The sequence below is a fragment of the Artemia sp. Qi Xiang Cuo genome, chromosome 10, assembly GCF_049724085.1.
Source record: "Artemia sp. Qi Xiang Cuo chromosome 10, ASM4972408v1, whole genome shotgun sequence".
Classification (NCBI taxonomy): Eukaryota; Metazoa; Arthropoda; class Branchiopoda; order Anostraca; family Artemiidae; genus Artemia; species Artemia sp. Qi Xiang Cuo.
In genome coordinates this window covers 4,898,647-4,916,155 of record NC_142803.1, presented here as the reverse complement: position 1 = coordinate 4,916,155, position 17,509 = coordinate 4,898,647, and the positions used below count along the sequence as shown (strand labels likewise).

Here is a 17,509-nt window from a genome sequence, read left to right as displayed (position 1 = left end):
ACTCAAGGGTTTGACTGCCCTTAGTTCCCTTATAGACAGCCTAAAGAAGGGTTCACATTTTAAAAAGCCAAAGTGTATTATGTTTTGAAACTTTTCAATCTTTTCTTAGTACTCACCTAGGTACTCCTATTTCACTATTCACCTAGGTACTTCCTATTCACTCCTTTACATGAGTGAACCTCCTGCAAAGAAGTGAACCATGTTGGTAACCTGTAAAGGAGTGAACCAGCATGTAATAGTAAATAGTAGTTAGATTACTTGTACATATTTTGTACAAATTTGAAGAAAATCCAAAAATAAGTAAGTTATAAGAATGCTGTTGGCTGCCGCATCCCTTAGTGTGAGGTTCTTTGGTTGCTGAGTGAGGGATAAATTCGTACAAAGCTTCTATTTCTGTATACTTATCATAGTATAAAAACTTCAGAGTTCGTGTTAACGAACTGTGAGTAAGGAGTGACACGGCTTATTAATAACAGAAACTCTAAAAAACGGAATTTCTATACCAATATATGTATAAAAAGGATTGGCTTATAATGCTGATTCCAAATATATAAGATTCATTAGGTTCTGTGTTACTTATTAAAGGCTACGAGGGTGTGAAAATTTGTCTGATTTTCAAAAAAGGGAACACCCCCTAAAAGTCAGAAAATCTAAATGAAAGTAACACCATAAGATGCAGCACATTAGAGAACCCTACTGTAGAGGTTTCAAGTTCCTACCTGCAAAAATTTGGGATTTTGAATTTTTTGCCAGAAGAAAGATCACGAATACGTGTTTATTTGTTTTTTCTTTCCCCATGGGTTATCATATCGAACCAATGGCGCCATAACATCGGGAAATGACTCATTCGAACGGAAATTAAAAGTTCTAGTGCCTTTTTAAAGTGACTAAAAAGATTGGAGGTCAACTAGGCCCCCTCCTACGCCTCTTTTTCTCCAAATTCTTTCGATCAAAATTTTAAAATGGCCATTTTATTCAGCGTGGTTGAGAGGCCACATAACTATACCTTTGAAGATAATATGAGCCCCCACAGCCCCTGGTTAAAGGTCTTAAAAATTTAAAATTTCTTGGGTGGGGCGAGGTGAATTTTCTGTAGCAGGGATTTTCCACCGGGAGAATTTTTCTTGTGGAGGGAGGTTTCAGGGGGTGAGAATCTCAGGGAAAATTTACATTGGGGGACTTAGCCAGAATCCCTATCTGAAATTCTTTTTATTAGTCTTAAATTTCTCTTTGCATATTCAATTTTACGCGTAGAGATGTTACGTGTAATTGTCCGGGATAAGTTTTCACCAGGGGATTTAATTGTCTATTAGATCTTTCCATGGGATGGGGGAATTTTTCCGTGCAGGTGGAGCCAGATTTCCTGGTATTAAAAAACGCAGACTTTAAAAAAAACTTTTTTATTTAAAATTTTTTTAATATTATTTAAAAAAATTAAAAAAGTTTTTTTCAACTGAAATTATGGAGCAACATTAGAACTTAAAAAGAACAGAATTTATTACATAAATGAGGGGGTCATCCCTCTTCAACACCTTGCTCTTCACGCTAAAGTTTGAATTTGGTTACAATTTTTTATAATTGTAAGACAAACTGCTCCTGAAAGACAAAAGTCGTTTAATTAGAACAATAAGAAGCTTTTTTTTAAGTATCAAAAAACTTAGCGTGAAGAGCAATGTGTTGAAGAGGGGACGACCCCCTTTATATATGTAATGATTTCTGTTCGTTTTAAGTTCCAATGTTGCTCCTTACTTTCAGTTGAAAAAACTTTTTGTTTTTGTTTCATACCCAGAACGTACTACAGCAATAAATTTGATACCGTTAGAACAGATCATATCTATCATTAATACCAAAAGAAATTACTAAATTGGCTTTTTATCAAAGAAGTTTTTTAAGGTTTCTGGTTTCCAATGGAGTCGTAAAAGATGTGAATAAAAGATGTGTTTTCATAAAGATGTGCATATGCTATATACTATAATGGCAATGTATCATATCCTTGTGAATTCCGCTTTTTATCAGACAGAATTCGTAGAGTAGCATCGCTTTATTGTTTTCACTTTACAAATTTATCACCTTTTCTCCGGTCACATCATTCTATTTTTGGATCTTTCTATGTCTTTCTTTCTTTCTATCTACCTTTCTTTCTTTCTTCCTATCAGACAGGATTCAATGATTTTTTATCGCTTTGTCGTTTTCACTTTACAAAGTGTATCGCCTTTAGTCGGTTCAGATAATTATTTTTTCGGATCTTTCTTTATCTATCTATCTATCTATCTTTCTTTCTTTCTATCTGGCTTTCTGTCTTTTTTCTATCAGACAGGATTCAATGATTTGTATCGCTTTATGGTTTTCACTTTACAAAGTTTTGTCACCTTTTATCGGATTAGATCATGCTATTTTTGGACCTTTATTTACCTATCTTTCTTTCTTTCGTTCTTTCTTCCTTCCTTTCTTTCTTTCTTACTATCAGACATGAATTCATTGAGTGACATCGCTTGGTTGTTCTCACTTGGTAAAATTTTCCACCTTTTGTTAGGTCAAATATTTGCTTAAAGGTATGTTGAATTTCACTTGGATCTGACGTTGTATAATTAAGAAAGCCATTTGGGGAAGTATTTGATTATTATAAGTATTAGCTTGAATTAGCGTTAAAAAAAAGTTTTTTCCCGGTACAGTTAAAGTTAAAGCAGTAAAGTTGGGCTAATGATTCGAAAATGTTTTCAGATAGTAAACCGAAAAACCCTTAATTTGTAAAATGAGCTGGAACTCCACCTACTAACTCATTATTTGAAAATAAAGTCAAACAAATAAAACAAATAAGTGAAAATAAAGCGAAACAAGTCAAATGATTTGAATGATCGGGAGGGAGGAACCAAATCCCTGTGGAACTCCAATGTCTACTAAATATAACCTGTCAGGCAATGCAACTCTCTTTATATAAAAATCTGAAAATTGTCCGATTAGAAGAAGTGTCACTGATCATTTGAGACGAAATTTCATCTTTCACAGATGTATATGTATAATTATGGTTTTTACTGTGAGGGACAGCCTCTTTTTCAGCCCTTTGTTGTCTATATACTAAGGACTCGAACTTATTTTCAGGTAGTAAAACGAAATATACTGGACAAGCCCAAGGCTTCACACAATGTAGAAGCAACATCTCATAATGGGTCAACCACCGAGTCAACACAACCAGCTGTCCAGCCCGCTCCTGCTTCCTCTAGCGTCTCTGTGAGTCGTTTGTATTGTATATCTCCTAATTAATTTAAATAAGTAATTTCTCATAAAATGAGAAAACATGCTTAGGGTACTTGTATGATATACCCCCGACCACTCAACTTGTTCATTCATTGACGTATTGTAAAACCGTTTTTTTCTTTGTTAGTTTCTTTTAGCTTAGCGTGAGACATGACAAAGAGAAGTGACAAAATAGATGGAAAATCTCTAATTTGGGCTATATATTTGGACATTAGGGGGAGGGGGGGGGAAAAGTATTTGGACAGTGTGGAATTAGATAACAATTCTTACTTGGTAATATGCAGAATAATTGTAACTAACACGTTTTGCATGCAGACCCGCTATACTTTACCCCCCCCCCCCTATTGTGGAAATATATAGCCCAAATTTTTTTCTAAATTATTATATTTTTATCATACTTAGGTATATTTAATTAGGATTGAGCGTTAGTGAAACAGGTTCTACTTAGATGAATAATACTAGGTCGGGAGTATAATATAAAAATACTATGGTTAGTTTAGGGGTTAAAAACAAATCTATGGTCTAATAGTATTTTTTAGACAATACTCAGTCCCATTCGTTTGTGTATATGTGTATCGTCACTGTCGTGTCTAAAGGTCGTATCCTACATTCCACCGGGACCATTTGCTTTCTTTTTGGTAAACTGAAAAACGAAAGTATAATCTTTGGCAATCTGTCATCTTTCAACATAGTCATCTCAGCCTTTCTCTCATTATAGCCCTAGAAAGTGGGATAAAATACATTTTTCATTGTTATTGGGGATAGGGTGGGTAGGGGGAAAAGGGTGGTTAGGGGAGATAAAGGTTGGTATGGAGGCAGAGCGCGGAGGCGAGTATGGATGAGTGATGGAGACTGGATTTGTTATTATTATTTCGTTCGGGTTATCTAATTATTTTATTAATTAGGTAAATTGATATTTGGATTTTCATGCGACCGCAAATCGTCATAACTTTTTCCCAGGCGTGAAGGTGTTATTTTTTTTGTGAATGTTAATTAATAAAAAAAAGAAAATTTTTTGGAACTTATGGTTTGTCAAAATTTCTTTAAAAATATTTACTATTCATTGGCCAAATTTTTTTTTTTTTTTTTTTTTTACCAATTTTGAGATTTAATATTTCTTATTTTTAGAAGAATGACCCCGGGAGTTGATGTTTTGCTTGAAGTTAAAATACAAATTTTGAACGAAAATGTGGCACCAAATAGATTCCATGTTCAAGAGACGTGGCAATCAATAAGCTCAAGTTTGTGTACATTCAACAATCTGTCTTTCCTAGTAATGACTTATTGTCTATTGATTTTACCCCAATACTGGTACATTTTGAAGCTTTAGACATGTCTCTTCCTTCTAAAATCTTCTGGGTCATACTTAAAGCCCTGGAACATTTACAGGGTTGTACCAGAATTAGTTTTTGTTGGTGGGGGGGGTTCTACTTTGTTTTTTTAAAGTTAGGGGGGAGTTTAAAACTCAACCTACCTAACCTGACAAAAATTGGCCAAATTGACAAATTTGTTTTAAAAAAAGAGCGAAAAAAAGAAAGAAACAAGGAATGAGGGCACCAAAAAAATCTTAGGGGAGTGACATTTTTCCAACTGTTTGTAGTTAACAGTTAAGTGTCATTCTATATTTGTATTTTGTTTATGCTTGCAAAATTATGATGGGAGAAAGCTATACTTCCTATGAAAAAGCCTTTGAATTACTATGTAAAAAAAATCCTATTATAAACTATAGAAAATCCTATGTTTTTTTTTAGTGGTAGGGGGGAGGTTAAAAACTCAAGATCTCTGGGTAGTGCCTTGCCTTTGTGTTACCTTACGCTTCTTAGAAGCTCCTGGAATAACAATGAAGTCACAATGGGAATCACACATTAACAGGTGGACTATTACTCCTCTCTCTCCACTCGAGTATAAAAGCTCAATATTTTTCTATTTCAGTCTTTAATTGTCAGTATATTGTCATACGTTATTTCTTCCTATTAATTTACTCCCTCCACCTTCCTCCTCTGAAGAAAAATCCTAGATACAGCTTGCTGATGCGTCAACTTTGATGCAGTTATTGCTGATGCAGCTTTGTTTGTTCAGTACGACTTGTATTTAGAGTTGTTTTTTTTAGGAAAAGGTTTTGGAAGGACTCCAGGAAGAGATTCGTCGATTAAAAGCTATGCTAGTTCGTCATGAAAAGCGAATCCGAGCTTTGGAGTCAGAGATGGAAACGCTGAAAACCCCCAATGATGTGGTGGCGCCTGAGGATGGTATTTCTGAAGAAGTGACAGAATCTCGAGACAAAGAGGAGCATAAAGAACCTGCTGCGTGACCTGTTTTAGCTTAGTCTTCATTTTTTACTCACGATAGTTGCCAGTGATTTGAATATGTTATTGCTCTCTTTCTTTGCCTTAGGTCAGATAGAATCTACACTGCATTAAAAGCAATTTGGATACAGTTTGCAGATTTTTTTTTTTTTTTTTTTTTTTTTTTTTTTTTTGCGCGTGTGTCTTCAATCCGCTTAAAAGTCTTTGCGATATAAGCTCAGAAATTGGAATTTATTCATCTTTAAATAGTGGGTTAAATTAACACACACTTTTTATAGCTAGCCTATTGAAATAGCCTATCTGTGATTTCTTGAGAATAGGTTTGTTTGTTAGGAAACCAATAACTGTCCTCTGCTAAATAATTGCAAAACAAATAAAAACTGTAGAAAGCAATCTCATAATAAAATCAAAAGAGTCCCAGCGGCAATACTTCATTAGTGAAGTATTGACTTCACTAAAAAAAATTATGCTATGTCCTGGTTTCACCAAAAAAATTCACTGAACTTCTGTGGAGTAAGGACGTTAAATCTCTTTTAATTTAGTAAATCCCCAACTTTATTATTTTTTATACTTTATTATATTTTATTATTTTTTTGGCATTGTTTATTTTGTTATTAAATTTAGTGACCTTTTTTATTTATAAAATATTTTATTTTTTGTACTATGACACTCCTACCGAAAACAAATCTTGTGCATTCCTTTGAGTCTGTTGAAGCTGGCAGCTGACTAGCCGCTGCATGTTTTCGAATTTTAATAAGTCTAGGGGCAGATGAAATTTCTAGAGGATTGAAAGTGTTTTTTAGGAGGGCGTCGACTCACTTCTCCCCTCATGTTGCTGACAAAGCTTTTTGTATTCATTTAATTTCCATTGAAGGGATTTTTTACTGTTAAAATTTTTTTTCCGTTTTGCTCAGTTTTTCATCTTTTTCGATAAGGCAAGATTTAGGTTACGTACTTAAAATGTTTGTGTATATTGCCTTACTTTTTTCTCATTGAAAAAGTAGCTATTTATTAGAATTATATTGTTCGTTTATTAAGGGGAAATGCCCAAAACAGAATCTTCGGAATAGCCGAAGGGCAAGCCATTATTAGTTATTGAATTAACGATTATTGATTATTAATTAATCAACACAAAAATATTATAAACATTAGGCTTACTAATGTTACAGACCATGGCATTAAAGATTATAACGGCCATTATTAATTATTAGCTATGTCATTATTAATTACTAAGAATATATAAAATAATTTGAAAATTGTATTATATCTAATACAAGTGACTATTATAATCTATGAAAAAGGAGGTTTTGAAATGCGAATAACAAAAAAAATGACAAATAATGAATAAAGCAGTAAATGATTACATGTTGTCAGATGCGGTAAATAATTAATCGTTTCATGGACAATTCTTTCTTTTCTATTTAGTAAAATTAATAACACAAGCCAAAAAGATGAGATACTGCTTGACGGTATATCTTTTTATTTCGACTAAGATGGTATCATTTTTATATAAAATATAACTTATATAAAATATATATATATATACTTCATATAAAACATATTTTGTATAGAATATAATTTATATAAAATAAAATTTTTAACGTACTTAATCACTTTTTTGTTTAACAGTAATCAGTTAATATTTTAGCGTCCACTTCAGACTTAACCGCCATTGGTTATGTCACTGTCTGAAATGTGGTTTTGTTATTCTTGTGAATGATTGGATTGAAGCAATTTTGACCGAAGTCTGGACGCATGGTTATACATTGTCGCACATGCGAGGAGAACGTTCGTGTCCAAGATGCGATTATATTATCTTATCAGAAAGACGCCATCAATTTTTGTGCTAATGCAGTGTAGATACTATCTTATCAACTTTTTTGTCTATCAAGAAAGATTTTGGTGAGTGATCAAGTATAAATTGCGCGTTTTATGTGCTTTTGTAGCTTGTCTTTTAAAGGGTGTTCAAAAGCTATGTCAACACTGTTTTTAATCAGTATTTTCTTGAGCTGTATCATTAATGCTATAATCATAGCTGGGTTGCCGCCTCAACATTATTCATATCAAAGGGACCTTTTTGCTTTCATTTATTAGATATATATATGTCTAAGCCAAAAAAGGGATCGGAAGGAATGGAATTTTTGGCTGTCATTCGTGCCAAATTTTACCAAATCTCCCAAATTTCCCTGAAAGAAATTCAGGTTCTCCAACATCCGCTTAAGAGTTAACGTCCATTACCAATTTTAATTAAAACAATTTAACAATTAAAACATTAAAACAATTGAATTTTTGCTATAGTATATGTTCCTGAAGATTTAGGAGAACCCGACTTTTTTCCGGGTATGATGGGGGGTTCTCGGTCATATTAGCCTGCAGAGCATATGCTAATTAAAAAAAATATACTTATTTTCCTCTTTTGGCAAAATTTGTCCTTCGGCCGAATTATTAATCAAAAGAGATTAAAAAAAAAGAGTACAGCTAGTATTGATATTAGGTTTTTATTTATTTATTTTTTCCTTGACTTTACTAGATGGCATTGGTTATTGTCTTATCAGCCGAATTTGAGTTTCCCTTCTCATTAGTTATTCATACTGTTCTCTGTGTTCTATATTAGTAAAAAAAAATGCTCTGTCTAGACCACGATCAGATCTGCAACTCAGAAATCTAGATGAGTAAGCCTTGCTACAGATACTTTTTTTGCTGCCTTTGAATTTTTTTTTCCTTTGAAAATTTGATGGCAACCCGACCCAGAAGCCATTCAAGTTCCTTAACCCCCTAATTTGGGCATATATTTGTCTTCTAGTGTTGACGGAAGCTAAACGGGGTGCCTTTTTCGGATAATTTTCTACTTTTCATTCCAGAAAAGCAGCCCCATCTCACCCTAATCTTTGCCTTATGTATATAGCTTTTTAATCTGTACTGAATTATGTTGCTTTTTACAATTAGTCAGATGTTTTCCCTTGTATTACTTTAATCGATTTAATTCCTGGAATATATATCTTAGAAAAAAAAAGTTATAAGTTTTTTCTCATATTGACGTTCTATTTTAGAAAAAATTGAATAAGCTTGATATTTTTTACATGCGTCTGTAAGCCTTTTTTGCCTTATTTTGTTGGCTCGTTGAAATAAATAAAGTAGAAATAGGCCCAATTTTAATTTGTCTAAAAATCCTAAAACCATGATATTTCAAAGTTTTGTGTATATTGTATCGTCATAGACACTTTTCCGTTGTTCAGTGGTTACTAACTAATATTGTTTGCTAATAAATATTTCTTAATTCATCGGAACAAAGTTCTAGCTAACAAAAATTGTTAGCAAGCGATTCTAAGAAACGTATTCATTCGGTGTGAATATCCATATGTATATTATATATATTATATATATATATATCTACTAATCCCTCTTTGCTGCATTATCCCTTTTTGACTGCTTTTCCGTCAAAAATGTCAACAACGATCCGAATTTAAACAGATATTCGAACGAAATAAGAACAACTATCTAAAATTAGTCTGAAACTGCCCTAGAAGCTTAGAAACTAGAAAACCTAGAAAATAAATCTAAAAACTTAGAAACTGCTCTCTACTCTCTTAAACTAACCTAAGTAATAGGCTACTAGTAGACTGAACTACTGGAGCAAAGGCTAAACTTAAGTAAGTACTTAAAAAGAAGACTTCTCTCTACAACTAATCCTAAAATAAATGTTCTGAACTAAACTCTCGAAATAAATAAAAATAAGTATTTTTGGTTGACAATTATAATTAAAATTTACATTTTTGATAGAAAGGCAGAAAAACGGCTTATCTCGCAAGTTTTCTTTGTAGTTTTAAGACCTCTTCCCCTCCGAATAGATTCATGTATACGTGCCAAGGGAAGTATTCCAATTAGGTTCTCAAAATATTGAAGGTATGAGTAACCAACGATGATTTGAAAAAGAAAATGAGAACAATTTGAGAAACTGTTCGTTATGTCTAATAATCCGTAATAACTAATTTGTTTGTTCTCGCTAAAACCAACGACAGTATAGATATTCATTTATTAAAAAATGGGTAGAGATCATGGAATTGGGCTTTACAATCTCCACTGGCGATGGTGACCTTCGTTTCATGGGCCTTCAGCCAGGATGTCTAATGGGGCGTTAGGGGCCAGCAATCCTGTTCTTTCGCACGCCAGAATTCTCCAGTTACCCACTTAGAGCTGGGTCGACTATGGCTGAGCTCACAGAGCCACCCCACTGACCCCCGTTCCAAACCAAATAATCAGCGACACCAGGAAGGGGCGTCCGGGGGGGGGGGGGAGGGGTTCGTCCCCCAACTTTTTTGGTATTTGGTAAAATTTTCGCCGACGGCGAAAATTTTGGCAGGAATTTTGCAAAATCGGCCGAAATTGAGCAAAATTCTTGATTTCTGCAGAAAACTTGGCATAAATCAGGTAGCCATTCGGTAAAATTTACGAAGATCGCCCCCCCAATAAAACGAACCTCGGGACGCCCCTTACACCAGGACTCGAACCCCCGTCCTCACGGAATGATTTCAGGTCTAGCGTGCCAACTACTCGGTTTTGGTGGTTATTCATTTAATAACTTTAAGAAATTACAATAGAATAATTAGTAGTCAAATTTATTTTCTATTCTAGCAAATATGAGCTGATAAATCCCCATACCTTAACTGTGTGCATAGAAAAGGATTTTTTATTAGTAAAATACTTTTCGCTTATTTTGTTTTATTTTTTTCACTGGCTTAATTTTTTTTTTACAAAACAACGTAAAACAAGTTAAGTCATTTGTCTCTACAGAAATAACTTCAAGAATGCCCCCCCCCCAAAAAAAATGGAAGAGTGGTCTTTTGTCCGTTGTGTAGAAACTACATTTCTGCACACAAACAGTTATGGAGACATCAAATAAATAAGTTTGTAATAAATAACAAATAAATAAATCTGCTAATAAATAAAAAATTGCTTAAAAGCTGAAACAGGAGAGAAGCGATTTCTTGTTTAACACACTAGACAATGATTCGAGTTTTTTTTTCTTTTTATTTAGCAACCGTTATAAACAGTCGAAATATGACTAATCTAAAATACGACTAGAAAAAATAATCAATTAAAACGGGGCATTTTAGTTTTTTTATAGGAGGGATGGCCCCCCAAAGATTGCATTTCTTTGTATATATATATATATATATATATATATATATATATATATATATATATATATATATATATATATATATATATATATATATATATATATATATATATATATATATATATATATATATATTTGTTGCTCAGCATCATAAGACTGAATATATTTTATTATGCCGTGTTAAAATTAATATTTTATGTAACCCGGCTTTAAAAAGGCCTTACGATTCTCTAAAGATCAAAGAATTCGTGCGATTGGACTGCTTAAATCCGTTATAAAAACAACACGAAAACAAAAACACAAAAACAGCAAATAAAAGTACATATATAAAATCCGGCTTGCTAAAATACGCATCAACACACAACATAAAAACATTTAAAAACTCTCAACATAAAACACAACAGACGAAACACAACATAAAACAGCTCAGAACATAAACACATCACATAAAAGCACACAACATATAATAAGTAATGTGATTTGCTTGCTAAATATCTACACTCAACATAAAACGTGTTAAAACAGCATATAAAAACATACAATATGTAAGGAGCAACTTGATCGGCTAGCTAAAACCCACAACATAAAACCAACACATTAAAACACACAATACGTAAGGAGTAATATGATTGGCTTGCTAAAATGTATCACAAATATAAACCAACGGAATTAATCACACGACACGTTCTAACGAGGAAGTAAAGAATAATAAACTTTCGTTTTCCCTTTTCTGTATATGTATCGTGCATTTTTAGCTGTTTATTGAATTTTCATTTGTAAGTGATGAGTATTTCTGATTAACCACTAACATTATTATATTGAATCACATTTAGCTTTTTTTTTTTTTGTGTGTGTATGCAATTATTTAATCCAAATGCGCGTGCTTCTAATAAAAAATAGGGGGAGGGAGGGGGGTGTTTAGGTAAATTTCCAAAATTTAGGTACAAATCCTTGAAATGTCTTAAGATATGCATGAATATTATCATATAATTTATGTTCAATTTTTGTGCTTTACGGTTTTGACTAATTTGCTACCAAAATTTGAGGAGTTTCTTTAGAAATAAACTAACAAATACGGGGCCTAAAATTCTGAGAGGAAATTTGAGATGGCGTATTAGCAAAAAGTCAAAATTAACATCAATGATATTGAAGATACTGTATTCAATTTATTTAAATATTTTATCTCCTTTAGGGATGAGATATACTCTAAAACAGATGAAATATCTCCTGGCATATTGCCAAGTCGCGTCAAAGTGCGGGTGGTCTGAAAGTAAAAAAAATACAGATGTATAATTGCCCACAAAAGATATCAGTTTATTTAGACTCTGAAATGTGTAGTTAGACGCTTATAACGGGCATTATAATTTAAGGAAGCTGAATTGTCGTTGTTTGTCAAATATATTCAAAGACGTAAGTTTACTTGATTATTCGCTGGCACTTGTCAAACAGAGAGGGGGATCTTTTCTAAATCTTTGAATCAATATGATTATGCATACAGTATATTAAACCTTTTATGTGATTCGTCTTTTTCTGTTTTTGTTTTAATTTGGCCCCCCCCCCCAAAAAAAACTGTATGTGCGTGCCCGATTATTGCGCAATTTTTTAATATAACTTGGCAGAAAGGATTTGTTTACCTTAAAAAAACATCTTATGCTATAAATGAATTTATAGGCTATTGTTTATTTATAGGCTATCATGGATTCGTAGGCTATTAAAATTTGGCTATGATATAGTTTTTGGGCTTTCAAACTACATTTTTGACTATAATTGAACTTTTATACGTTAAAATACGTGTTTGACCATAAATAAATTATTACACTTTTGAAGGTTAAAGTTGTGGTCACACATGCGGGTGGTTTTATAAAATAGGTGGGGTGTGTTTGAAACTACAAAGAGATGACTTTACTACATACTTGAATTTGTTTAATGGCTAGATGATACCTCTCTGCAGTGTTCAACGGGGGGGGGGGATCAGAACACGAGAATTTGAATTTTTAAGTCCCTATTTTTAACATTTTCTGTAGCGGGCAGGGTCTTTTGGACTAACCTAGGCTTTATATATATATATATATATATATATATATATATATATATATATATATATATATATATATATATATATATATATATATATATATATATATAATATATATATATATATATATATATATATATATATATATATATATATATATATATATATATATATATTTATATATATATATATATATATATATACTATATATATATATATAAATATATATATATATATATATATATATATATATATATATATATATATATATATATATATATATATATATATATATATATATATATATCTGAAAAGAAGCATAACTGCGTACTTGTGGCTATTTGACGGCATAAAGACCTTCATGACTTAGGGAATTGAATGAAAACACTTAACAGGAGTATATTCCGAGTCACATTTTTTCAACTTTTCCACAGGGGAGGTGCTTTAAAACAGTCTAGGAGGGTTTGAGCAAACACCACTATAACATCACATTTTTTGTTAGTAGTAAGAGGCAGTGTACAAGCAGTAATACACGCTCTTGACGTACATCCTGTTCATTAAGGACAAAGATGAAACCTCTAGAACTGCATAATTGCAGATAATGTTAATGAGGTTTTTATCAACACTAGCCTAGTTTGCACTTTTATTAGTCACCAATACATTTTTACCCATATTTTAAACGCCTAGTTTTTAAGTTTAAGATGTTAACAAGCGAGGTGGCTGGTATCAGCCATTTAGCAAATTTCGGGTAATACAAATTTTGTTAAAAAGTTTTGGCTTGTTCGCTTATTTACTATGCTAAAAGAAATTGACATTTTTTTTCATGTGTAATTCATGAGCTGTGAAATGATCCCTTTCGAGTTACTGCAGCAGATATGCTGCTGTGCCTTTTTCTTGTGATCAGCAAAATCCAAATTTATTTTGCCCTGTCTAATTTTGCCTTCAATACAGCTTTCATGGGCTTTCTCCCTACTTGCTTGTGTTGATGTTTTATGAGAGGAAAAACAAAGTAGGCATCAGTTAGTTCTACAAATATGACTGTAAGATTATTATGGCAGATATATTGCTATGCCTTTGTCTTTTGATCAGTGAAGCCCATATTTATTTTCCCACTCTAATAAGCCCTTTAGTTAAGCTTTTATTGACTTTCTCTCTATTTGCTTTTATTGAAATTTAAGGAGGGAAAACAATGTAGGCATCAAGTATTACTGAGACTATTGTTGTAGATATCTTGTAGAAGATACGTTGCTAGGCCTTCTCTTGTGACTAGTAAAATTTGCCCTTATTTTTCATTACTGTTAGCCTTTATTTTGCCCCATTCGCCCTGCTCTAACACCTTTCATGAAGCTTTAATGGGCATTCTCCCCACTTGTTACTTGTTGCACAAAGTTTTCGAAATTGGAGTAGAGGTAGTTGATGAGGCTTTTTGTTTTTATTTTGACTTGGTGACCATGTGATTGTATTAATTATTGTAAATATTGTTTATTACTAACGTGCAATAAAATTTTCATCATAAGCTGTTTTACAAGAAGTTTATTGCGTATACTATAAGCAACATTTAGGGGATCTTTAATTAATTAAATTAGTTGTTTAATTAATTAAGTTTAACTCTCTGTTTGGTTGTCTTAAATTTCTTTTAAGAAATCATTTTAGCACCAACTTGTCTGAGGCCAACAAACCTGCGCAATCTCCTTCTCTACTATTCCTAACAACTCACCGCAGCACCAAGCCGCCTGAGGCCAACACGCTCCTCCTCCATCTCAATGTATTCAAAGCCCCCCTCTTTACATCCTCCCAAGAAATTTATATTTCCTTTAAATTTTAATTCCTTAAACCATTTATTAATTCCTTAAATCATTCCTTTAGTTAAATTCCTTAAAATCATGCTCCTTCTCAAACGCAACCTATTCAAGGTTTCGTCCTTTGCCCCTCTCACGAAGATTCAATTTCTTTTAAATCCTTTTTTGTGACTTTGCCACCCCATTTCAGGGTGAATTGCTTTTCGTTATATATATATATATATATATATATATATATATATATATATATATATATATATATATATATATATATATATATATATATATATATATATATATATATATATCATAAAGAAAGAAAAACGAGCAAAAATGGGTTTTTATAGGCCAAATGAAGATACTGAAAAACAAAGCGAATATTTCGAGAGGACAAACGCCTCTCTTCTTCAGCGCGAAACGAAACGATGTACCAATAAAAGCCAAAAATTAAAAGAATTAAAACCAACTACCTAACAACCATAAAAGCGAGTTATTAGCCAATATCCGCGGTTGTTAGGTAGTTGGTTTTAATTCTTTTAATTTTTGGCTTTTATTGATACATCGTTTCGTTTCGCGCTGAAGAAGAGAGGCGTTTGTCCTCTCGAAATATTCGCTTTATTTTTTAAGTATCTTCATTTTGCCTATAAAAAAACCATTTTTTCTCGTTTTTATTTATATGTGTGATGTCAGGCCAATTTGGTTTAAGAAATTATATATATATATATATATATATATATATATATATATATATATATATATATATATATATATATATATATATATATATATAAAGAGAAGAAAAGTGATTGGGGTTTCATGAGGCCAACGAAAAACTGAATACGACAAAATACATCTTCTGTTACGACAAAACGGATAATTCGATTTAACAACTGCTTCCGTTCTTCAGCAATATTAGAGAACGTCTAAAAAAATAACGTTCATATTTTCTGAGCGAAAATATGAAGAATTAGACCAGAAAAATAAAAAAAGAAAACAGCTTGGAGATCAAAATAGAGCAAAATCCCAAATTGGAAAAACTGAAATATTTACAACGTGGAAGAAAACAGCAGATAATTGTGGTAAATATTGTGATGGCAGGCCAATGTGGTTTACGAAGTTATATTTTTTGTTTATGCTCTGATGGATTGCCAAGACTTACGATCCAAGTATAAAATATGAGCATAATTATAGTTAGTATAACTAATTGGTATAGTATAGTATGGCTATAGCATAAGTATCAACTCTCTTTAAAAGAGCAATAATCCTTTATTTATGTATACATTTTTTCTCGAAAATGGATGAATATTTTTTGGCGGGAAGATTAGCTTCTTGAAATTTTCTGGCCTTAAAATTCGATCTACAAAGGTTACGAGTTTGAGAAAATTCGGTTAGAGCTTTAATTTTGGAAAAAAAAAATCCATGTACAATATATAGTAATATAACTTATTACCCACAAAAAGCATAAACAACAATGTGGAGTGCAAAAACTGAAGAGAAAAGAAAGCAAAATAACTACACAAAAATAATTTTAAACACTGTAAGTAAAAATTAATTAACCAACTTCGGGAAGGAAGAAATGTAAAATAAAGTCGTAAACAGAGACAAAATTTAAGGTTCTCACACATAAAGTATATCAGTAAGGCCATTTATTTAGAACGTATGTCAACAAGATCATACCTATACACTAATTTACCATTACGGTATCATCGCTGTAAACAAATGAAAAATTTTCAATGTCGGAAGTATACCACTCGTAGGGTACAAATGGGTAGTACCAGAGAGGAAAAGAATAACTGGAGAACTAAAACTTTCGTGGAAACTACCCAGAGCACTTTTTATTAAATCTAGCATTATTTGATGAAATTCTCCCAAATCTACCCTTAGCTTCTTAACCAATCTAATTATCAGAATTGGGCAGGTGGAAGAAAGAGCACAAACGAGCGAAATTCCTAGCCGATTTGCTGAAATAGAGCAAAAAAGAGAAGCATTATCAAGATCTAAGGCGACCACATCGAATCGACTATTAAAGCGAAAGAATTCACAACTAGAAGGGTTAATTGACAGGCCAACGGAACCAAGACATGACTTAAGTATGGAATATTTTTAATTAGGCCCCTACGGCTTAATAGAAGAACTTTGTTGACATATGTGATAAACTAAATTCATCATAAAACATAGAGACTGGCAAAGACCGTAGGCTAATACGTATTTGAAAACAGTGGGCCACCAAACAGCTCCTTGACCAATCTCTTTACAAATGGGAATGGGGTTGAAAGCTCCTCATTTCAGTTTACTCGAGCAGTAGCACCAGAATACAATTGGAAATTGAAACAGCTAGTGGCCTTTTTAATAGTCGAAAAAGATTATAGGGCAACTAATCCCCCTCCCGCTCCCACCATTTCCCCGAACACATTCAATCAAAGTTTTGAGACAGACATTTTGTTCAACATAGTTGAAAGGTCCGTAAATTATGTATTTGAAGATGACAACCCCCCACCCTCCCCACAGCCCCCAGGACAAGGGTTGTAAGTTATGCCCTTGGGGCTTTTAAGGTTTATATAGGAAGGGTGACTGTCGAAACTTTGGAGGGGGCTGATTGGATTGCTAATCAGAAGTTTTTTTTGCCTTTTTTAAGATTCAGAGCGATCGGAGGATGGATAGCCCCCTCCCCACACACACACACAGACCTCGTATTTTCCTCAAATACATCTGATAAAATTTTTTAGATGGCCATTTGTTTCAGAGTTCAGAGTTTTATTCACCAATAAATACAAAATGGAAAGTCAATGCCCTTATTCCCTTCAAAAGGCACCATGGCCAGGGATACAATGGGAATACAAAATAAACACAATATACGCAACAACCAAAAAAAGAAGAACAATAGCCATATAACATAGAAGATTAAAAAGAGAACATACCTGAGGCCTGTGAGTCAAAGCGCAGAGAAGACAACCATACACCATGAAAAAAGCAC

At 32.7% G+C, this 17,509-nt stretch overlaps 1 protein-coding gene across 3 annotated transcripts in view; it reads left to right on the top strand.

Annotated features, from left to right (window-relative positions):
• coro (protein coronin) overlaps positions 1-10,730 on the top strand; it is a 201,588-nt gene extending 190,858 nt beyond the window's left edge. For all 3 annotated transcript variants that reach the window (XM_089095230.1, XM_089095232.1, XM_089095229.1), the window contains 2 exons: positions 3,100-3,228; positions 5,366-10,730. In XM_089095230.1, coding sequence (XP_088951356.1) covers positions 3,100-3,228; positions 5,366-5,566 — 330 coding nt within the window. In that variant the 3' untranslated portion in view covers positions 5,567-10,730. The remainder of the gene's footprint in view (positions 1-3,099; positions 3,229-5,365) is intronic.
• Positions 10,731-17,509: the final 6,779 nt, after the last annotated feature.